Consider the following 25,653-nt stretch of genomic DNA (forward strand, 5'->3'; position numbering starts at 1 on the left):
GTGGAGAAACTTCTGAAATGCCCGCTTCGCTGCCGCTGCTACTATGCGATTGAGAATCTCCGGAGGGGAAGGCCCCGAATCTTCAGCTTTGCCTGTTGCTTCGCGGCCGGGGCCGGGGTCGAAGTGCTCGGCAGAGATGGTGCTCAGTGCTCGGTGTTTGGTGTCAGAGAGCTGGTCGGAGGCTCGAAGTTTTCGGACGGACTCAAGAGTCGGCTGTGGTCGGGTGCTTCCAGGGTGGTCCATCGGCAAGTTTGTGGCATTGGAGGTTCATGGCAGGGGGAGTTTTCTTCCTTCTACCGTCTGCGTGAGATGATGGGGCTATCGGGACTTCAGACTTTTTTTTTAACCATGTCCATGGTCTGTTCTTTATCAAATTACGGTATTGCTTTGCACTGTTGTAACTATATGTTATAATTATATGTGTTTTTTGTCAGTTTTTTAGTCTTGGTCTGTCTTGTGTTTCTGTGATATCATATTGGAGGAACATTGTATCATTTCTTAATGCATGCATCACTAAATGACAATAAACAAGGACTGCGTGTCCTCATAATCTAATCTAATCTAATCCATCCCTATCAAAGGAAGTGTAAGGCACTCCTTCCCTCTGCTAGCCTACAGATCACCCTCGGGCAAGGTGTAACACTTGTTCAGCCCTCCAATCAGAGTAACATGAAGCCATGGGATCAGGTAGTGGATGATCATATGAGCAGTTGGTGCATATCACAAGTCCAGGTTATGTGACTACTAATGCCAGACAGACAATCTCTGAAGAGTATCGATAATAACTGGGGTCACCAGTCTTGTAAAGACACTGCCCAGAAGAAGGCAATGGCAAACCACTTCTGTAGAAAAATTTGCCAAGAACATTCATGGTCATGGAAAGACCATGATCACGCACGTCATACAACACAGCACATAACGAACAAATGAGGAGGCAGGATGCTGCAGAGAGAGTTGTGAAACCATGGAAGTGTTTAAAAATTGAATCAAATATTTAGACCCAAGTTTAGAGGAAGCAAGAGCTAATGCATTTCAGTGAAGACAGATATTACAGATATCAGGATAATTATTTGACAATCAGTTTGTTGGATGAGCTGGAGCTTATACAGGATGGGAGACCATCCACCCAACTATTAGAATAACTGAACCCGATTGGGAAGATAGGTTTAGAATTGCAGCAATAGATACAATAGTGTATCCATATCTCTAAATAAAACAAGGTATAATCCACCACTGTTAAGAGTCAGGTTCAACACAAGACAGTAATCAAGGAAGTGCAGCCAGCATCAAAGGAATAGAATTCATGGTGCAAACCAACTCTGATGACTTTTATCCCACAGCATTCAGCTGAAGAATGTTGCATTGTCATTTTTGCTCAGAAACACTGAAGTGGTGGATGATCAATGAAACTCAACCAACGACACTGCATTAGCAAGGTGCTAGCCTGCCACTGGTGTAGTGGCATCCTCACCAGACTTCAAGGCGAGCACCCGAGTTCAAATCCAGCAGGCTCCTTGCACGCTTTCCATCCGTGCTGGGTTGAGAGTCAAGCTAGCAACTCAGCCTCGTAAGAAACAGGCTGCCGTCTGATGTGCCACAAGGCGCAGAAAGGAACAACAAAACAAGGTGCTCCAACACAATAAAAAAGGCTTTTTCAAATGTCTTCTCAAAATTTACTATGTCTAGTTGGACATGCATTACATCGCAGAATCTATCCCTGCATAAAAAGATCTCCACTTGCAATAAAAATTGCTATACAAGCTTAAATATACTACCATCTGAAATAAGTAATATGACTAACCGTCACGTTTTTATTCTTCCCTGCCTGTATAGGAAATGTAAAGTAATATTGCTCCCACACCATGAGGAAGTTTCTTCTCTTTAAATTGGAATTATATTTAATTCTAAAAAAAGGCATAGTTTTAAAATGAGAGATAGGTTTTAAAGAGGATGTGAGGGGAAAGCTTTTTTTAATCGTTGACATCTGCAAAAGTGTTATCAAAGGAGGTGGAGGAATCAGATACAATCACTCCATATGTGGCATTTGACCAGACACGATAAGCAAAGTATAAAATGATATGGCTCTCTTGTGGGTAAATGGGTTTAAGTGGTGATGGGGAAAAATATTGACATGCACATGGAGGGCAAAACGGCCCACTTCTGTGCTTTAAAACTCAATAACTTACATAAGTATGTGGTTTAGAAACAGCTACAAAGGCAATCGAAGTAATAATATATTGATAGTAATTTTAAGCAAAACATCTATTTAAATCAATAACCATTGCAAAATGTGTTTGTTTCTACTGTCTCACTTACAGAAGATGAGGGTATTTCATTTTTATTTCTCTATGGGAAAAAAATCACTTCACAATGCCAAACTAGTCATATTGTACTGCTACAAAATATCATGACAATGTAAAAATCAATCATGAGTAAGAGTGCTTCTCAGAAACGGACATGCAATTACTGAATTCATGCCCCTATATAAAACTTCTGAGATTGAAGGAGAGGAAAGGCTACAAGCCAAAATGACAACTGTTGGGAATACTGTCGTATCTATCCTCCTACTAAAGAAATGCATTGCCCGAGATGGCTCACAAGCCTGCATGGTACTTTACTTGCAAGGCAAACACTGAGTTAAAATAAGAGTAAAATTAAAGCAAGAGCAATACAGCACAGAACCAGACCCCTGGGCCCAACTCGGTCTTGCTTAACCTTTGTGGCCAATGAACAAGTCTCACTTGCTCCTGTCTGGCCCATACCCTTCTAAGCCTTTCCTATTCAAGTACTTATCTAAATGACTCAAATGTTATTTTGCCTGCCTCATCCACTTGTTCAATACATATATGCACTGCCATCTGTATGAAGTTGTTGCCCCTCAAATCTTTCCTCTCTTACTTTAAACTTATACCTACTAGTATTTCGTTCCCTTTCCCATGTACATTCATCTTCTCTGGGCCCTTCATATCTATACATGTCTTTAAGGTATCCTTCAGTCTCCTACATTACAAGCCCTCTCTATAACCCAGGTTCTTGAGTCCACGCACCATTCTTGTAAATCTCCTTTGCACTCTTTCCAGTTTAATGGCATTAGATTCGATTTTTTTTCTCATGGAAACTGAGAATAAGACTGTCAAAATATGGAACCAGAGGCAAAAAAATCCATACATATTTCCTTCCATAGATGCTGCCTGACATGCTGATTTCCTCCAGAATTTTGTATATGTAAATCAAATGATTGGGGTGCACAGTAGCGCAGTAGTTAGCACAACGCTTTACAGTATCAGCCAGCTGGGTTCAATTCCCACTGCTGCCTGTAACGAATTTGTACATTCTTCGTGGCCGAGTGGGTTTCCTCTGGGTGCTCCAGTTTCATCCCACGGCCTAAACACATACCAGTTGGTAGATTAATTGGTCATTGTAAATTGCCAAGTAATTAGGCTAGGATTAAATTGGGGATTGCTGGGTGGTGCGGCTTGAAGGGCCAAAAGGCCTACTCTGTGCTGTTTGTCAATAAATAAATAAATATCTGGTAGTATAGAATTTTTTTTTAACAATCTTCACCTTTTCCATGTTGCCTGACATTATACTCTGATAAGTTTATAGACTCTAGGACTATAAAGGCAATTTCATAATAGGCAAATTTGACAGCAAAATTTCTCCCTGACCTTTTTTAGTCAGAGGGTGGTGAATCTATGGAATTTGTTGCCATGGGCAGCAGTGGAGGCCAAGTCATTGGGTGTATTTAAGGCAGAGATTGATAGGTATCTGAGTAGCCAGGGCATCAAAGGTTATAGTGAGAAGGCAGGGGAGTGGGACTAAATAGGAGAAAATGGATCAGCTCATGATAAAATGGCGGAGCAGACTCGATGGGCCAAATGGCCTACTTCTGCTCCTTTGTCTTATGGTCTTATGGACCACAATGGTCCTGCCTAACAGAACTAATAAGCCAGTTTGTCTCGTTGGAATAGAAGTAAACTTGTTTTTTCTTTCATTCAAGATCATGTGGGCAGCACTGACTAAGTTGGCATTTATTTCTTACCCTGAAATACCTCTGAACATTGTGGGTTGCTAGGTAATTTGCATTCATCATATGACGTGGACGATCATGGTCTGTGATCACGATTATTCTTGACAAATTTTTCTACAGAAGTGCATTGCTGATGCCTTCTTCTGGGCAGTATTTGTACAAGACGGGTGCCTCCAACCATTATCAATACTCTTCAGAGATTGTCTACCTAGCATCAGCGGTCACATAATCAGGATTTGTGATAAGCACTAGCTACTCATATGACCATTCACCACCTGCTTCCATGGCTTCACGTGACCCTGATCGAGAGCTGAGGCAGATGCTATACCTTGCCCAAGGGTGGCCTGCAGGCTAGCGGAGGGTCCCGCCAAAGGGCTTTGGCCCTAACTATTGACTGTACTTTTTTCCATAGGTATTGCCTACTAAGTTCCATCAGCATTTTGTGTGTGTTAGCAAAGGGAAGGAGCGCCTTACGCCACCTTTGAAGTATCTCCATTCTGCTGCCCAAATTTACATTATAATATTAAAAAAAGGAACATTAGATTCATACGAAAGACCATGAAAGTTTCCTTCAGTGCAGAGTATCAAATGTCATAAAATCCCATCTATTTCAAAGAAGCAACTTCATAAATCAAGGGTACTGATCCCTCTGATCAGTAATCCTAACTGATCTTGTAACTCCCTTCCTCTACTCCCACATTCTTATTCTGGCTTCTTTCCCCTTCCTTTCCAGTACTGTTGAAGGATCTCGGTCCAAAATATTAACTCTATTCCTTTCCACAGATGCTGCCCGACCTGCTAAGTTCCTCTAGCATTTTGTGTGTTATTCTCAATTTCCAACATCTGCAGAATCTTGTGCTTATTATTCATTTTTTAAACATTCGCAAGTTAATTAATTAAATTAATCTGCTGTGGTGGGCCTTATGCTCAACTGAAATTGGAAAAAGTTGATATCAAAAGAAACCAAGGTGACCATACACATAAGTGAATTGAAGTTAACATACAGACACAAAACTCAAATCAATCTCTTTGATGAAGCAGCTCAGGCTAAGAAATTCCTTTGAGCTTTATCAATGTTCCTGGAACAGTGACAGCGCTGTCAAAGAATTCCTTGACCTCTATAATCAGATAGCTGGAAAACAAATTACCCCTGTATTTGCCCTTCCTCTCAACCAAGGAACACCTGGATCACCAGGGTCTCATTCCTCCTTCTTTGTGACATTTACTGACAGCGTTGTATACCAAGGTCCTAAAGCATTGTTGAGGATCCCTACCACCCATCCCACAATCTCTATGACCAAATATCATCAGGAAGGCAGTACAAGAGCAACAGAACTAGGACTGCCAGACTGGGTTACAGCTTCTTCCCTCAAGCTGTGAGAATACTGAATACTCTGCCACCCTTGAGGTCTTGTTACTAGGACAGAGCGCTGTTCAATGTACTGTTTACCTGTGCTGTGCACTACATGCACTTTGAATTATATTTTATTAACTTACTTGTGGTAAAATTTTGTTTTATGTGTTGGTGCGTGATATATATTTGTGGGTGCAACCTGGTCCTGAACAACATTGTCTCATTTGGTTGTATATATGTAGAGTCAGATGACAATAAACTTAAACTTGAAAATTGATGATGCTAGAAATTGAAAACCAAGGGAGAGAAATAACTGGAAAAATGGAAATGATAGAAAACACAAACAAGTGAGTAATTTCATGGGTAGAAACTGAGGAATATAAGATCATACAGTTCTGGCTGAATGAAAAATATTCAACCAAGTCATTACTGCTCTCACTGAATAAAGCCTGGAACTTTCTCCCAAAAACAAGAGTAACTTATCATGAGGTACAGGAGAGCTTTCTTTCCAAAACATATCAATGATACCTGCAAACTATCTTGAACAATCACACAGAGTTATTGATTAGGCCTACTTGACTTAGAAATGTCCAACAGTTGCTATTAATTTCCAAAAACAATGTATTTCTACTTTGTTTAAAATAGGATCACATATTAATTAATTTTTTTTCTGTTTTAATCTCCATATTTTTTTTATTTCAGATTTTCTTACAACACAGAAGGAGGCATTTGGCTCATTGAGCAATGTTGATTTATCAGAACAGCCCCAAAGCTGTTTTTCCACATACTTCTCTGTAACCTAATCTTCTTCACATCGTCATCCACTTCACTTCGATTCTCCTACCATAGACTTCTATGACTATCAATACACAGTACCCAATTAATCTAAAAGGCAACATGTTTTTGGGATGTGGTAGCAAGCTGGAGCACTTGGGGGTAAACCCATACAGTTAAAGAGAACATGCAGACTCCATACAGACAGTATCAGAGGTCAAGATTGAACATGGGTCACTAAAGCTGAGCCAGCAGCACTACTTGTTCTAACATCTATTAAAACAAAATAATATGAATTCCAATGTTCCACTGTCGTTATTGCACTCACTTTTGTAAATCACCTGTAAATTACCACAGATTGACTGTGCTAATATTGACATTATTAAAAATGCAAGATTACATTTCTTTACCATAATCATCAACAGGGATAAATGACAGGATTAACAATCCATGCACTGATCGCAAAAACTCATTGCCAATTGAATAGCAGAATCATAAATGAAAATTAAAAACTGTTTACACTAGAAAGGAAATAGAAAATGCTGAAAACACTCAGCAGGTCAGGCAGTTTCTATAGAAAAGAAAAGAGTTAAAATTTCAGGTCAAATGTGTTTGTTAGTATTATAAAATTTTAGAATCCAAAATTACCTATTTAGTCCATCAATGTTTTTGCTGACTCTCTAAAAATAATTATCAATTTATTTTCCTTTTGGTGTCATTTAAAAGTTACCAGCCAAAAACAACTTCTACAGATTCTATAGGAAGAAGTACAGTCGACGTTTCGGGTCGAGCCCCTTCGTCAGGACTAACGGAAAAAAGAGATAGTAAGAGATTTGAAAGTGGGAGGGGGAAGGGGAGACCCGAAATGAAAGGAGAAGACAGGAGGGGGAGGGATGAAGCTAAGATCTGGGAAGTTGATTGGCAAAAGGGATACAAGGCTGGAGAAGGGGGAGTATCATAGGACGGAAGGCCTTGGAAGAAAGAAATGGGGAGGGGAGCACCAGAGGAAGATGGAGAACAGGCAAGGAGTTATTGTGAGAGGAAAAGAGAGAAAAAAAATTAAAAATTAGGGATGGAGTAAGAAGGGGAGGAGGAGCATTAATGGAAAAAAGCACAGTCGACATGTTGGGTCCTGCCAAAGGGTTTCGGCCCGAAACGTCAGCTGTGCTTTTTTCCATAGATGCTGCTTGGCCTGCTGAGTTCCTCCAGCATTTTGCATTTGTTGTGATATCCAGGACACATTTCTGAGGCCTAAAAACTAGGATGACTTCTTTCACCTTATATCGCTTTCAATGTAACCAATAACTACAAAGGAGCAAATACAGAGAGACACTCACAACACACTGGAGGAACTCAGCAGGTCGGGCAGCATCCGTGGAAACGATCAGTCAACATTTCAGGCTGGAATCCTTCGTCAGGACTGAAGAGGGAAGGGGCAGAGGCCTGATAAAGGTGGGGGGAGGGTGGGAAGGAGAAGGCTGGTAGGTTCCAGGTGAAAAACCAGTAAGGGGAAAGATAAAGGGGTGGGGGAGGAGAAGCAGGGAGGTGATAGGCAGGAAAGGTGAAGGAGGAATTGGGGAAAGCACAATGGGTAGTAGAAGGAGGCAGAACCATTAGGGAGGTTCCCACCTTCCCCCCACCTTCTATATATTGCCTCTGCCTCTTCCCTCTTCAGTCCTGACGAAGGGTTCCGGCCCGAAAAGTTGACTGATCGTTTCCATGGATGCTGCCTGACCTACTGAGTTTCTCCAGCGTGTTGTGAGTGTTGCCTTGACCCCAGCATCTGCAGAGTATTTTGAGTTTAAAATACAGAGAGATATTTACATCCTGCCCCTAGGACGCTGTTCCCAACCTGGTGTCCACGGACCCCTCAGTTAATAGTAGGGGCCCATGGCATAAAAAAAGATGGGAACACTTGGTCTGGGATAATCCCACTTCCCCATTTTGTAACTCAGACGATATTCAATCATCATCATCATCATCAGGTGCCATGCCCAGTTTGAGCTTTGACTGCCATGGCCCACACACTCCTGTTTCGGATCAAGTGGATCAATTCATTAGTATTCATTTCCAATTCTCTGGCTGCTGTCTCCATCATTTGTCTTTGTCTTCCTCTTGCTTTCTTCCCTTCAATCTTTCCCATAACTACCATGCATTCTAACTCCTCTTTCCTTATCACATGTCCAATGAAGTTATGTTGCCTTTTCATGATCTCATACATTATTTCTCTTTTTGTGTTTGCTCTGTTCATGATATCCTTGTTAGATATTCATGTCGCTCAGGATATTCTTTGCATCCTCCTCAAAAACCATATTTCTGTGGCTACAATTCGTTTCCTCATGTTACTAGATACTGTCCAACATTCTGAGCCATATAACATAACTGGATAAACGTAACATTTCAGTACTCTGAGGCAGGTTGTCATGCCTAGTTTAGTATTGGTCAGTATACTCTTCATTCTGTAAAGGTGTCTTTTGCTATCCCTATTCTTCTTTTGATGTCCAAGTCGCACCTGCCATCTGATGTCACCCAGCTTCCTAAGTAGCAAAAGTTCTGTACTTGTTTTATGTCTTCCCCGTTTATTCTCAGCCTGCAGATAGGATTCTCCTTCTTTTTGGATATCACCATACATTCTGTCTTTTTGTGATTGATAGATAGACCCATTTTTGCACTTTCTTCAACAATTATATCAATTAAGTTTTGTAGTTCTTCCTCCGTACTTGCAATTAACACAGTGTCATCCGCATATCTGAAATTATTGATGTTTTCACCGCCAACTTTGATTCCCAAGATGTCTCTTATTTTTTGTAATATTGTTTCACTGTACACATTAAACAAATCAGGGGAGAAAACACACCCTTGACTAATGCCTCTCTTGATTTTCGAAAACTGACTCACTTCTCCATCTATTCTTACAACAACAGTTAGTTCCCAGTACAGATTTCTGATTAGGCGGAGGTCTTTCCAATCTAGATCGAGTTTTCTGTAATATTTCAAATAACTTATTGTGCTTCACTTTATCAAATGCTTTTGTGTAGTCGATAAAGCAAACAAATCTTTTTGCACTTGAATAGCTCGTTCTGATTATATCCTTAACATCAATATTGAGTTCCTTGTACTGTTTCCTTGTACTTTTGTCTTTCACAAAACCACATTGTTCTTTACCTATTTCAACTTGTACCTTACTCTTGTCATCAAAATTCTTAGAATTATCTTGGTGATATGACTCATTAAACTTACGGTCCTATGTAATTCACATTCTATTGCTCTGGGTTTCTTAGGAAGAGTGATAAATACTGATTTTTTTCATCTCTTCTGGTTTTATTCCATATCCAGGTGCAGACTGTAATAGTAACCATAACCCAGTAGTATGTCATGTAAAAGTAAAACTTAAAAAACTAAAGAAACAAAAACCTGAACAATCCCTTGACTACTTGCAATTAATTAAAGAAAACTTAAGACAAAAATGTACAACTGAAGTAAGGAGTAGATCTCAAAGTCTAGAAATAAAAAGGTTTGAAATAAAAATTTCAAAGTCAAAGTCTGTTGAAGATGATAGCAATCATGTAGAAATTAAATTTAACTCTCTAAAGGATGCCTTGGTAGAATCAGCAAAGTCAGTGATTCCTAAAAAAGAAAAAAGCACAAAGAATAAATGGATGACAAATGAAATCAAAAATCTAATGGAAGAAAGGAGATGGAAGAAAGCAAATCCTATAGAATATAAGTCCTTAGATAAAAAAGTTAAAAGCTTATGTCAAAAAGCCAAAGAAGAATGGTTAAACCAGCAAATAGAAAGAATCCCTATTACTGATCCAAAAAGGTTACATCAACAAATCAAGAATATCGCTGGTAAAAAGCTCCTCTGTTCTTCTGGTGGATGTTTGAAAACAAAGGACGATACCATTATCATGGAAAAAGGTGAGATTATGAACAGATGGACTGAGTATATTCAGGAATTGTTTGAAGACAACCGAGGCAAAAAACCAGAAATTAAGAAAAACATTGAAGGTCCAAGTATTTTAAAATTCAATAAATAAGATGAAGAAAGGATAGGCAGCAGGTCCTGATGAAATAGTAATAGAACAAATTATCGCCCTTGAAGATTATGGAATTGAAAAACTTACTGATTTAATCAATGACATTTATGAGACCGGAATAATACCAGAAGAGATGAAGAAATCAGTATTTATCACCCTTCCTAAGAAACCTGGAGCAATAGAATGTGAATTACATAGGACCGTAAGTTTAATGAGTCATATCACCAAGATACTTCTGAGAATTTTGATGACAAGAGCTAAAAGTAAGATACAAGTTGAAATAGGTGAAGAACAATGTGGTTTTGTGAAAGACAAAGGTACAAGAAACGCAATATTGATGTTAAGGGTACTATCAGAACCAGCTATTCAAGTGCAAAAAGACTTGTTTGTTTATCTATATTCAATACAGGTGCACATTCCTTTATCCGAAATTCTGAAATCCAAAAAGCTCCGAAAACCGAAGTTTTTCTCGCCAACGGCAGACATCACTCAGGTGTGACGTGGCAGCACTAGCAGAGGCCGCCAGACGTCAGTTGTGGCTCAGCGCTCGTACTGGTTACACGTGCATTTTCTGTTCGCTGATATTTTGTGTTTACTGTTGACTTTGTGTTTAATTTCAGCGTGAAAATGTCAAAAAGAGCTGCAGATACAATGAGAAAAAGAGAAGGAATCTTCTCTATCAATAACGCAGAAAGTGGAGTTATTGTAGAAGCTTGATCGTGGTGTGTCTGTGTGGCGTCTTACTGAAGAAAATAGTGTCGGAACTACCACTGTATATGATTTAAATAAACAGAAAGACAAGTTACTGAAGTTTTATAGTGACAGTGGCAATGACGTTCTACATTTATTCCAATAAGTCATTTACCATGTGTTTGATTCGGTTCGTTTGAAGCTGTACATTTTTATGTTTTATTGAATGTTTTTGTTGGAAATAAAATTTCTTGTCATTATTCCCTAAACAATACAGTATAACAATTATTTACATAGCATTTACATTGTATTAGATATTATAAGCATATTTCCCTCTAAGCTGTGCGCGTGCACACACGTTTTTCAGCCAGCGCACGAAGGAAATTAATGTGCGCACAAAAAGTTAGTTACCTAAAATAATGTAGTAGTTAATAATTATACTTATTGAAAATAATCTTTTAGCTGTTTTTGTTAACAAGTTAGTCGGTTTTTCAAATACCACAATGCACGTCACTAACTTACATCCCTCACCTATCCTGTGCCTGGCTTGTACAGCTGCATCACGGCGGCAGCCATGTTTGGCAGACAGTGTTCATATTGTAAAGTTTACAAAGATCTGTTTCAAATCCTGTAGATAGCTTACAAAGTTTTTATTGGAAAAAATATTGATTCACTATGTCGAATTCAAAAGAAGTGAAGGGTGTGAACCGCAAAAGAAGTGCAAATTTGTTTAAAGTTGAATGACTTAACAAAATAGTAAAAAATGTTACACCGAAAGCTCATGAGGTCATGAACTTTCAGCTACAAGAAATATTTATGTATGATTCAGAAACTGGAGTTATCTGTTTGTATTGTCATGATGCGAAAGTTGCTGGAGAATTTGCTAGTGGAAAGAAGTGGGATGATATTTGGAAACTTAACTTTTTGAAGCGTCATTTGGCAAGTAAATCGCATTTGGACAGTATACAAAAGCTCAGGCAACAGAACCCGTCATTACCCATTACAGGAGTGCTACACATGTTACGGTTGAGTGCAGATGAGCGAGAGCGAAAACGATAAAAAAACTCAAAGGAGATCAAAGTTGAGGTACAAGAATGGTCAGCTTTTGATTTCTCCACAATTGCAAATTGTGACTTTACATTTGGCGATGAACAAGTTAATGCCTTATGTTTAAAATATCATGATTTTCTAGCTGAAAATATTGTAATAGACAGTTTCATGACTTCAAATTTTCCATACAAGAAAAAATTAAATCCAAACTGATTTCAAACTTTTCTCAAATGGTGGCATTTATACTTCAAAATGAACAGTTTTGCGACCTTGCACAGTTGATGGACACTGGGGGAACCTTTCTTGCGTCTAGTGTGGCCTGTGAGTGAGGTTTTAGCCTAATGAATCAACTCAAAAACAAGCTAAGAAACCGTTTAGGTGAATGTCATTCGGATATGTTAATGAGAATCAAAAACTCATTTATTATTATTATGATTTTTTCCTTTCCCCCTTTTTTCTCCCTCTGTCCCTCTCACTATAACTCCTTGCCCATCCTCTGCGCTCCCCCCCTTTCTTTCTTCCTAGGCCTCCCGTCCCATGATCCTCTCCCTTCTCCAGCCTCGTATCTCTTTTGCCAATCAACTTTCCAGCTCTTAGCTTCATCCCCTCCCCCTCCTGTCTTCTCCTATCATTTTGGATCCCCCCCTCCCCTTCTCAAATCTCTTACTATCTCTTCTTTCAGTTAGTCCTGACGAAGGGTATCGGCCCGAAACGCCGACAGTACCTCTTCCTATAGATGTTGCCTGGCCTGCTGTGCTCACCAGTATTTTTCGTGTGTGTGACTTAAATATGTATGTTATTTTGTTGTTATTCTCTGCAGTTTTATGTCAAGTATTTTGTAAACCTACATAAACTGTCCCATGTGTGCATTCAGTGTGCACATACTTCTGTCACAGGAAAAAAAAATGCACAACCTAAGAATTTTGTGCACACTGACTACTAAAAATTAGAGGGAAAATTCATTATAAGTAATCTAGAGATGATTTAAAGTATACAGGAGGATGTGCGTAGGTTTGGTGCACTGCTGGGTCCTAAAGTCCACCGCACTGAGACAAGTTAAATAAGGGACTTGAGCATACGTGTTTTTTGGTCTCGGTGGGGGGGGGGGGGGGGGGGAGGTTTAAATCTGAAAAATTCTGAATTCCAAAATGCAACTGTCCCCAAGGATTTTGGATGAGGGATTGTGGACCTGTATTACAGCCGTAAAAGTCTGTGTACAAATGTAACACTATTCTATTTCAGAGACCTGAAAAAAAATCAACAAACATGACCCAAAGTCCCTGCATTTTTAAAAAATTTTCTTGACCAAAAACTTCTGATAATTATCTCTTAATTCTGAATATGTCTTTTTTGGACTTTTTTTTAAACCACCATTTTAATCAGCCACACCTATTAATAATCAACCCATCTTTAGCATTAACAGGGATATGAAAATTTAAATAAAATGATAACATTCACATTATTATGTTAACACTGTGGCAATGGACGGTTTTGTAGTATAGGATTTAACCTAATGTCTTTTATTTTTGTTTCAAATTCCAAAAATTTGTTATCAGTATTATGCAGATAACTTGCAAGCTTTAACATGTCATATTTACAATAAAAATGCATCACAGCAGAAATTAAAAGCCATTTAAAAAGTAACATAACTCCTTTATAGAAGTGACAATCCAATTTAAGATGGAATTTAAATTAAAGATGGAATTAAGAATAGTACTTTTTATTGAAATTGCCCAATTTTTAACTCCAACAGCTATGATACAAAACTCTGTACTAGCAGGAATTTCAAATACCCCAACACTAATGAATTGAAACAGGATTCCGATCCTGAGGCAAGCCTTGGCATCTCCTAGCCAACCTACTGGATGGAACACTTCATGTTTACACTTAAAAATAAATAGAACCTAATATTAAAAAGGACTTTTGACTCATTCTCAGTACGTCGCAAACCATTCTGCACAATATTTTAAAATGTAGTTACTACTAATTCCTAAGCAAATAGGGCAGCCCTAAATAACAACTGAATACAAACAAGAAAGATGAGAGGAATAGTGATTTTAGCCTAGCTTTAGCAGAAACGTTCATAGTATCAGTTAAAATTAGTTGTACTCTTTGGTTAGTAACATTGAAGTGGCAAATTTAAGGTGGTCACTAGAGGAAAAAGGTGATACATTTTGCCAGATCTAGCCTGTGTTCAGGAAAATAGAATCCACAAAATTTGTGGGCCAGGTAATTTAAATGAGCTTTGATAACCTTTCTGTGTTAAAACAGAAGTACTTTACTGGGTCTGCATTGAAAACAGAAATACTATTCTGGGCAATCCAGCTAAAATGCCTCTTGATTGAAAGCACAAAGCCAGGTGGGGCTGGAAATTGGAGTAGCAGGAATGAGCCACATATAAATTATGCAACTGTTTGGCTATTTGAAGTCACTGCTAAGTAACTGCATGGTATGGCTCATATGAGATTTTCCTTTTACTGAATGGATATGTGCATAGCTTTTTGTAAAAAGGATAAGGCCATTAGCAGCAGAAACAAAACAGAAACTTGGTTTCATTGAGACAATCTCTAGATCTTTCACATTGAGTCTGCTAAGTAAACAGAGAAAACACTGGGTCTCCACTCAACAAAACAGTACAAATGAATTTTGTTCCATAGTGGTGTCACAATATTAACTCTTATTCAAGAATTCTATGTCAATGATGGGAATGATTTGTAATGTTTCTGGTAACATAACGTCTACTCCTCTACACAGTACACTCCATCCCTTGAAATTAAAATCTGTAAAGCTAATAATGCACAGTGAGACTTTAATCAACTGGAACATGTTGAATCAGAAAATGTAAAAGAAGGCCTTTTAACTCTTGGCTTATCCTGAAACTGAGGACCATAAGATCAATCTTTTTCAATCTTCCTAGTTCTATGAAGAAGAACAATGGTTGATCTCATCAGGTTAAACACAATGTCAAAATAATTATTCTTAACTAATTATTTTTATTCATTTTGATTTTGCAGATTGTTCAGAATGTTAGAGAAATACAAATCTGCAAAGCTTCATTCATTAGCAGCATACTAACTTGTTAGTAACAACAAAAAATGCAAAAATACAGTACTAATTAAAGAACAAAGCATACAAAAAGATTAAATTACAAATAAATGACAAACTTAGCTGTACTATTAAGAGTGCAATTAGCAAATAGGCTCCCTGTGACTAAGTTCTTTTAGGCAACGCTTGTGCTTTGCGTTAACAGTAATTTCTCTTAAATGTTTTGAGATATTTTAAGGCCTTGAATGCCAGTCTATTTCCAACTTAATCATATTTTTGTCTCAGAATTTATAAAAGCAGTGAAACATTTTGATGTCAAACCAACCTGATTTCATGTTTTCCCCTTTAGTTTGAAAGACTGAATTACTCATTCACTGGACACCAACACTCATTGCAAATTGTTAATAATATGGTGCCTTACGAAATTTATCTCATAGACACAGGTAGATGCAAAAAGATTAAAATTTAACATAGTTGAATTCCAAAGAGAATGAAAGACTGCAAATTCATGTTTCCAAAGCTATCATAAACTGGACAAGGGCTTTCTATATAGCTCAAATTTCTACAAAAATGTGCTTTAAACCTGACATTTTATGATCTACCTAGAAAATCAGTGAAATGCTCTTCATGTGGTTAATATTACTTACTCAGACATCCCAACTCTCCCGGAAGTTCCGGGAGTCTCCTGCATATTGATAGCAGCTCCCCAACGCCTGGAAATTATGTACAATATCCCAGAAATCGATTTTTTTGAGAGGGACAGCGAGAGCGAGCATCCTGATTGGTCTCTCTTCGTGCTAAGTAGACCTATCAGTTTTCTCTGTGGGCGGGCTTTACAGTCGACCTCAAAAATAATGATAGTGTTGCTCGCTGCACTGTTTGCAACAGTGACTTTTCTATTGCCCATGGTGGGTTAAAATGTAAAAGACATGTTGAGGTGAGTTTAGCAGGTGCCATTCGTTCATTAACATAGCCAACGTTATTTAAACTAGCTGGCTAGCTGCTAAGGAGCTACTCTACTGATGTCCTACGTGATGAGGCCAACCTCCCTGTAGACTTGCTTAAAGTTGTAATAGAATAAACATGATAATATAAGTACATACTTTAATGTCACATTTTCTGCGTATACCAAACTTGGTTTAGACAAAATCACTAAACAAAGTATTACATACACCCTTGGAGGTCGATGGGGGGGGGGGGGGTTTGGAGAAGAATATGGGGTTGCGGGAGGGGCAGGGGTGCTACCTCCTTGAAATGAGTTTTTGCAGGGTGGGATGTCTGCTTACTTTGTAGAGAGTTTCAAGGTTAAGCTTAAGAAATAATTTAAGCACAAGAACAAATGTAATGCTCAAGAGAATATATTATTAACAACATATAATTACCGGGTATCATGTAGAGATGGTGCAGAAGGAAATGCTGAAGAGGGGTATACAAAATGGTTCCATAGATCGAAGTTAGAATGCAGTAGTTGATTCTGAAAGAAAACACAAGAAAGAAAATAATTAGCAGAATGCCAAGATAAACCATATTTACCACAGGTCTTACTTAAGGCAATGAACCCTAATAGCCGAGCTAATACAATAGGATCCACAACTGCATTTATTCTGTCTACCAAATCATTGACTCAGATGTAACTTAGTGACAGCTGCTGTGTTTTACCTTGATTTTTGGAACTAATTTGTCAACTAATTTGTTACCGCAATAACAGGTTAAAGTCATAGACCTGCTATCCCAAACCACCATTTTCAAGCTGTTTACTTTTAGGGCTGATCCTGCTGAAATCCATCTCACTGTCAAATATACACTCAGTGACTACAATAAGTAAAGTAATGGAACCCAGTGAAATCTTCTGCTGCTGTTACCCATCAACTTCAAGCTTCAACTTGTCATGCCTTCAGAGATGCTTTTCTGCACACCACTGTTGTAATTTGTAGTTATTTGAGTTATTGTTGCCTTCCTGCCAGCTTGAAGCATTTTGGCCATTCTCCCCTGACCTCTCTCAATAGCAAGACATTTTTGTCCACTGAACTGCTGTTTACTGGATGTTTCTTTAGTTTTTTTGCACCATTCTCTGTAAAAATCTAGAGGCTGTTGTGTGTGAAAATCAGCAGTTTCCGAGGTACTCAAACCACTCCATCTGGCACCAACAATCATTCCATGATAAAAGTCATTAGATCACATTGCTTCCCCATTCTGATGTTTGGTTTAAATATTAACTGAACCTCTTGACTGTGTCTGCCTGCTTTTACGTATTGAGTTGCTGCCACATGATTGGTTGATTGGTGGCTCAAAAGACCTGGTCGAGTTAGTTGATTTAAAAAAATATTTTACAAACATATTTATAATGCAGTAGCTTTTGCTTAATTAGGGCACATCAGAACCAGTACATTTGGGACCAATTATCCAAAATTTCATGGAAACAGCTGAAAAAGTATATAAAAATGATGAACTACTGTTTAACTGAGTAACAAATTATGTATTTAAAAATATGGAACAAATTAGAACACTGCCACCACTACTGCAGTACCATAAAACTGTATTAGTTTATAAAAGTTATTAATGGAGGAATTTATCCAGTGTCCAGTAGGGTAATTTTTTTGGCTAGCGCCAAATCTTCTCATGGCATCTCAGCAAGGGTCCGAAGTTTTAAAACTCAAAATAAAGAAAAACAAAATTATCAAAAATTTTTTTTTTAAATTCAGTGTCCGTTGGCCCAAATCGATAACATAACACAAGCATACACAATTGATACTATTTAAAAACTGCTTGCTCTACGCATGGTGTAGTGTCTAAAAGCCACACATGTGCATGCAACTGACACTAGTTAGAAACTGTTCGGCAACTGTTTCCTGCCCAGTTAAGCAGCATAGTGTCCCAAATAAATGAAGAGAATCCCAGCTTTTTTCTCTCAATTAGTTTTTGTTCTTCAAGAGTTGTCTGACAAAAACGACTACCCCAAGTAACGGAAGCCACTGTATCCAAACTGTGGTTTTGGTTTGAATATTTTATTTCTACATTTAACAAAGTTTATCTGAATGGTAGCAGCTTATTCCAGTAAGCAGTCGAATGGAAACCCGCACAACGATATTCTCAATGTCAGTGCCACCCGTGCTTCCATATGCAAACAACTGACAACATTTGGCTTTGAGAAAGGCAGTGACAGATTAAAAAAACTGAACTTTGCATACATTCGACAGCTCAGGCAACATTTGTGGAGAATTATTGAGCTAATGCTTCAGTTTGATAACTATTCATCAGCACAGCGAAGTATCATCAACATAGAACAAACGACTGCTTCTCTCACCATAATTTTATCTAATCTCTGAGTATTTCCAATTTTACTACATTTTTCAGCTTCAATAGCAGTACAAAGTTGCAACTCTTCCTTAAACTGAGTACACAAAGAGCCTTTCAATAATTCCAGAACAATGAGTCCAGTTACTTCCTGAATGAAACAGTTATTTTCTGAATGTTCTGTTGATGACAACAGACAATTTTATTGCCTTTAAAAATAATATTTAGTGTTGAAGTGATTCATAGGAGTGGTATTAAATATGACATTGAGCCACAAACATATCAGAACAAATAATGGACAACATGGATTTTAAAAAGCATTTTTAAGGGAAAAAATGATGAGGCAGAGCGAGTTATAGTACAATTCAGGTATTTAAAGCCCTTTGCAGCTCTAGAGAAATTAATAGCATTGAAATAATGAAAATCAGAATTGGAAACCGCAGGGAATTTAGAGGGACAGGGATGGTGATGGTGTTGGAGTGATATTGAATTGAAAATTCTAGACAACTGGACAGGGAGACAATTGGAGTCCATTGTCTTGGAATGTCTGACTCAGCAACCAGAGTGATCACTGGTCAAGTCTAAGGAATTTCCAAAGCTGGTCATCTTTTCCTCTGCAGATGGGAGTGAAGTATCTCAAGACTTGTGCTTTGCTGAACAGTCTCTGCTTGCAGCAAACCAGACTCAGCAGGGAATGGGAGATGCACCTGGACTTCGAAGGTGGGAGGACTTTGGGTGAGTGAGGCGGCTGAGGATTATAAAGCCGAGGCTTTACAAGGCATCAATCAGATCATATTTGAAGTATTATGAGCAGTTTCAGGCCCCATGCCCAAGAAAGGATGTGCTGGCATTGGAGAAGATCCAGAGGAGGGTTGAAAAAATGATCTCCAGAATGAAAGACTTAGCATACAAGGAGCATTTGCTGATTCTAGGCCTGTACTCACGGAATTTAGAAGAATAGTGGGGGGGGGGGGGGGGGCGCAATTTCATTGGAACCAACCAAATATTGAAAAGCCTAAATTAAGTAGAAGTGCTGAGAATGTTTCCAATAATGGAAGAGAATAGGACAAGGGCTCTCAACCTATTTTTAATGCCATAAACTCTATCATTAGCAGAGGGGGTCCATGGACCCCAGGTTGAGAACTCTTTGTCTAGGACTAGAGGGCAGAGCCTTAGAATAGAAGAACGTCCCTTTAGAACTGAGCTGAGGAGGAACTTCTTCAGCCAGAGGATGGAAATTCTGTGGAATTCATTGCCTTAGATGGCTGTGGAGGCCAAGTAATTGGGTATATTTAAAGCAGAGGTTGATAGGTATTTAATTAGTAAGGGCATCAAAGGTTATGGGTGAAGGTAGGAAAATGGGATTGAGAGGGCAAATAAGTCAGGAATGATGAAATGGTAGCGCAGACTCGATAGGCTGAATGGCCCTATTCTGCTCCTACGGACAAATGGAGTCTCTGCTCAGTCTGAGACTTGCAGGGAGTAGTGTTCATTTCTGAAATTATAACAATGGAACTAAATAAAAACTTCGAATTTTCAGCAAGTGCAGAAAACACATGAACAAACCAGCAGAGCTGAAGCACACTTTGATTGCTCCTCAACTCAAACCTTTAAGCTGACAATAGCACAAGGTAGGACCAATTCTGTGACCACCCCTACATTCTAATGAGATCACTATGGCATGGGATTTATCAATGGGATCAACAAACTCCCTTGCCCGTGTAGCTCGACAGACAAGGTTTTGCTGAGCAGAATGCAATTCAGCCTCTAATGCCAAATGAGAAACTGGAAAGCAGGTTGGTTTTCACTGTCTAATGTGAGCCAGCTTGCATGGAGGTTACAGGTGAACAGCTTCTGAGTTAGACACTGGAAGCAGGATTTTGTACAAGAACAGTTAAGGCCTAACAGAAACGCTGGATTTTTTTTGATCAGGGAATTACAATACTTGCAAGAGTTTCATGGATTAAGATGATCAAGCAGAGAGGAAAACATTATGGCTGAACAAAGTGTTGTTGACTCCTGAATGGGTATGGTTTAGAAGGTCAAATCAGTCAAACAGATTCAACATAAAACCGTGACTGGAAAGGTTGCTGTCAATGACAGGAATATTTATTTGTGTTTAGTGCTCACTTAACTATTGGAATGCACTGTCTACACGCAATCTCCCACGTAATCCATAATGCATAGTCACAGGCACAGTATTTCATTTATCTTATCAGGAAGAAAGTCCCGAACAATTTTGAGAAATATATCTTTGTTCAAATCAACAAATAAGAACTAGGCAAAATTCATAAGGGAGCTCTATTGTGGCAGAAAGCAATCAAGTATTAGTTCAGGATCAAAGGAATTATTAACTATTTCCCCCACCACCACCTCCAAGGATGTTGCCTGAGTGGCTGAAGTACTTCCAGCAATTTCCATTTTTGAACTCTCCAGCACCTCAATTTTTCAGACTGCTATTAAAATCTGTGTCCTCTAGCTACCGACCTTCTGTCACTGCAATTGTTTTCTATTAAAATCATTCAAAATTTTTTACCATTTGCATCCACTTATTTTCGTTTACTGGTTCAAGAAACATGGCTCCATCTCAACCATTTAACTGGGATGTCCCATCTCTGCCATCATTCATAATGTGCCATGTCGTATGAGACTTTTATTTGCACCTACTACATAAGCAAATGTCAAACTCCCTGCCAGAGGGAAAAGCAACATCTAACAGGTGGGAGAAAGTTAAACGTGAAATAGTAAGAATTAGGAGTCAGTATCTTCCAGTAAAAGTCAGAAGCAAAAATGCTGAGATTGGGGAAGCTTGGTTAACAAAAGAAATTGAGGGTTTGATCAAGAAAAAGGAAATACATGTCAGGTACAGGATATTGTTGAAAAGTAAGTTCTTTGAAGTTTATAAAGGTTATAAGAGAGATCTTACTAAGCTCTCCTATAAGGAGGGCAAAAGGAAGACCTGAAATGGCCCTGGCCAACAGAATCAAAGAGAATTCTAAAACATTTTATAACTTTAAAGAGGGTAGCTATGAAAAGAATAGGTCTCCACAGAGACCGAAGAGGAAGCCTCGTGCGGAGCCGGGGTATATGCATTGTCCTGAATGAATTCTTCACGTCAGCATTCGCCAAAAGGGAACAGGGAGTTTATTACCATATCAAAATAAACCTGATTCACAATAAAAAGTTATTTACAATAAATCATGCAATCTCTTTCATGCCTGCAGTCATAGACAATGCTTTTGAGTACTGGTCTGTTACATTCCCTAAAACTAATAGGACTGTTGTCACTCATGTGCCCCCCCACCCCAGGTAGAACACGACTACAATAACTGATGGAATAGATTGGTAAATACAGTCGGCCCTCCTTATCCACGAATTCCGCATGCACAAATTCAACCAACCGCAAATTGAGAAAACCCGGAAGTGCTCTTCCAGCACTTGTTGTTCAAGCATGTACAGGCTTTTTTTTCCTTGTCATTACTCCCTAGACAATGCAATATAACTATTTTACATAGCATTTATATTGTATTAAGTATTATAAGTAATCTAGAGATGATTTAAAGTATACAGGAGGATGTGTGTAGGTTATTGTGGATTGGGATCAGAAAAAAAAACGGAAGTTCTCTTTCTAAGTCAGAACAGGTACATCCAGTATTATTTAGCATCAGTTAGTCAAATGTTTGTCTTGTATATAGTATATATTTTACCTTTCTATGCATATAAAACACTTAAGAAACGTATGTTTCAGTGCTGGGCTCGGGAACAGAAGGTCCCAAGTTCGATCCAGTGACAGACCACTCCCGCGTGCACTGTCCATCCGTGCCAGGCTGATGTGGAGGATCAAAAACCCGAAACCCCAAAACCCAATAATTAAACCACTGCGCGGCTCGGTAATAATTGTAGCTTTCATCGAGGCATGGCCTTTCTCACTTTATCCTTTAAAATCGTTCCGATTGGTGACCAACTGTAGCCTAACACTTTTCCAATGACCGGAGTTTCACCTCTTTCCGATTGCTTTATTATTTCCACTTTATTTTCAATTGTGATCATTTTCGTGAACAGAAACATTGCGGATTCAGAGCTCCACCGCCGGGTCCTAATGTCCACCGCACTGAGACAGGTTAAATAAGGTCCACCGCTTTGAGACAGGTTGAATAAGGAACTTGAGCATCCGCGTTTTTTGGTATCCATGAGGAGTCCTGGAACCAATCCCTTGCGGATAAGGAGGGCCGACTGTATGGTGAATTAGGGACGGTCTATGCTGAAGGTTTAGAACAAGTGGAATGGTTAGGGTTAGGGACACAAATTAAGGTCGACAAATATCCAGATCCCGATGAAATTTATCATAAAGTGTTATGGGAAACCACTGAGGTTCTTACCCTGTGCTATTCGATGGACCAAATAGTCTAGTTCTACTCCTATGTATTATGGTCTTACAAAATTCTACAACTTTTAGCCACAAGTGAGGTTCAAGAAGACTGCAAGATAGCTAATACTGTTTGAGTATTCAAGGTCAGCAGGTAAAAGCCAGAAACTACAGGCTGGTGAGCCTTTACCTCCATAGTAGGGAAGCTGATGAAGGTAAAGCAATAGGCAAGGCATACATAGACTTTAGAAAAGCCTCTGACAAGGTGCTGAATGGTAGGCTGTTCCAGCAGTTATGGCATATAGGATTCTAAGACTTTTTGTCAAAAAAGGATGATAAAACGTTGTGTTTTAGACTCAAGCTCTGTAAACAATGGTGTACTTACTGTCAGGATCAGTGCTGGGATCTTTTGAAGATTGCCATTTTATACAAATGACTTTGGTGAGAATTATCTGTAGTTTGATATGTAATTTTGCTTATGACATAGACGTTGTAGACAGAGATCATGTTTGCCCAAGGATACCAGGAAAATTAGATCAGCTTAGGGTAAAACAAAACACACACAGACAGGGCAGCACAAATAGAATTTAATCCAGTTAAATGTGAGGTAATATATTATGAGTCAATCATTTGTTCAACCACGTTTGGAACACTTGGAACACTGAATTTATAAACTGTAGAGCATAGGTTTAAGGCAGGAGTTCTAAACCTAGGACCCATGGACCCCTTGCTTCATGGTATTCGTCTATGACATAAAAGAGTTTCAGGTTTAATGTGAAAGGGTGATATTTCTTTTCAATATTTTTATTAGTTTCTACATAGAAGAATACAGAGTACAAGAAAGTACATATAAAGGTAAAAAAAAACTACCAATTACAGTATATCTATTCATAATAACAATCTCATTATCCCGTATTCATGTAGGTTAGTCAAAGTTATATTGAAATATACTAATTTACTGCATGTAGGCCCCTGGTAAGCCTCAGACTCTCTCAACTCGCTTTTGTCTAGGGGGAGCAGCCTTCAGCCCCGCCAAACTGGGTAATCAAGTTTGTATGGATGCTGTGTGATGTACCCCACCCCACCAAATAACAAACAATACACCATATACGATTAAATGATTATACTTTATCAATCTGACTGGAACTATGTAATTAATAGAGATAAAATATAAAAGGAAAATAAAAGGCGCCAAACTTTTCAAAGTTCAACCACTTCATGCACAACAGTTGGAGCTCTAGTAACGGGGTCCTCTTTCCACCCTGCGATCCCCTCTGACCCCCTTGACCTGCCACCTGGGACCAACCACGGTGGTTGACCAGACGCTCCACACGAATCTGTCTTCGTCTCCTCTCCTTGCCGAAGACCCTGAGCCTCGGACTCCCGCTCAGGGTAGGTCCTGCTGCCCAGCTTACAGCATCACGTCTCCTCACTCTGTCCCCATCCGCCTTCTACGCCAAAACCCCGCAAAACAATAGCTTACAGGCACACAAGGAATAACATCTATCTCAATTGGTTCGTTCTCTCTTTTATCAATAATACAACCCAAATTGGGGGGGGGGAAGAGGGAGGGGGGGTAGAGGGAGGGGGGGTAGAGGGAGGGGGGGTAGAGGGAGGGGGGGTAGAGGGAGGGGGGGTAGAGGGAGGGGGGGTAGAGGGAGGGGGGGTAGAGGGAGGGGGGTAGAGGGAGGGGGGGAGAGGGAGGGGGGGAGAGGGAGGGGGGGAGAGGGAGGGGAACTTCTTACATTGCAGTTATTATTACAGAAAAGCCATTTTAATTATAACATAACAAAGAAGCCATTTTGTTAGCCTTCGCAGTAACATAAAAGAACCCCCTTACATACAAAAGAGTCTAACCCTTACCAAGACCGAAGCTGTTTATTAAGGAGAAATAAAGGTAAAACACCTTCTCGTATAATAAAATTTAATAATAGCCAACATCTAAATTTAAACAACGAATTGATGGTTGTGAAAGTTTTGAAAATAATTCAGAAAGGGTCCCCACAATGTTTGAAAGTCTTGACGAGATTCAGAAATTGAACAACAAATCTTCTCTAAATCTAATCATGGCATAATGTTGCATAACCATTGAGCACGAGTAGGAGGAGAAGCATCTTTCCATTGAAACCAAAATGTCCTTTGATATTTAATGGATATCTGAAGTGAGTCTTTTTCCACACAGAGGATAGTGGGTATATGGAACAAGCTGCCAAGTGTTATAAGTATAACTGCAGTGTTTTGAAAAAAAAATTGGTCAAGTACATGGATAGAGGAGGAATAGATGCTCTTGGGCCAAATTCAGGAAACTGGGATTCACATTGACAGATACAGAGGTTGTCATGGACAAGTTCAGCCTAAAGGGCTCGATTCTGTGATGTTCAATTCTAATGACATTCCATAATTTGCCCACAGTTACTACACAGTATTAACCCCCCTTGCTACAACCTCCTTTTACTATCTCTAATAATAGAAGTACTCAATCTGCAATCAACTACTACCACTGTCATGACAAGAATTGCCCTCGCTTGGCCCACACTCAGCCAAATTTTTGACAATCCTTCAACTCTTCATATATTTATAAAGTTCTTTTGCTTTATCTTTCTAATACTCTGTCCCATTAAACCACCATTAGATTTCTCATATTAATCTTGGTATTTTGTATTCTGTTGCGACCACCTTTTTTCACCTACTTTCAAGTCTTTATTGCTTGTCATTGAGGGAACACAAAGCTAATGCTCTTTTATTGACACGATGTCCTGTGATAGCATGCAATTAGATCTAACAGCTCGATGAGCTGGGGACCCTATTTGCTGACATCATTGCTAGCAAGGTCAGAGATTAACCAAAATAATTTTTGTCAGAACATAACATAAACAGTCCCATTTTATAAAGTTACAATGAACTGACTCCATCAGTGATAGGCTTGTGTAATGTTTAATTTATTCTACAAACCAAGTATTCTTTGAGAATAAAAGCCTGCACTGCAATATCAGCTAAAATATTTACATCA

At 38.9% G+C, this 25,653-nt stretch overlaps 1 protein-coding gene across 5 annotated transcripts in view; it reads right to left on the minus strand.

Moving 5' to 3' along the window:
* sbno2b (strawberry notch homolog 2b) overlaps nt 1-25,653 on the minus strand; it is a 171,947-nt gene that overhangs the window by 102,342 nt on the left and 43,952 nt on the right. For all 5 annotated transcript variants that reach the window (XM_072244367.1, XM_072244370.1, XM_072244366.1 and 2 more), the window contains one exon: nt 16,366-16,457. In XM_072244367.1, coding sequence (XP_072100468.1) covers nt 16,366-16,457 — 92 coding nt within the window. The remainder of the gene's footprint in view (nt 1-16,365; nt 16,458-25,653) is intronic.

Source organism: Mobula birostris, chromosome 26, assembly GCF_030028105.1.
Source record: "Mobula birostris isolate sMobBir1 chromosome 26, sMobBir1.hap1, whole genome shotgun sequence".
In the NCBI taxonomy this organism is placed as follows: domain Eukaryota; kingdom Metazoa; phylum Chordata; class Chondrichthyes; order Myliobatiformes; family Myliobatidae; genus Mobula; species Mobula birostris.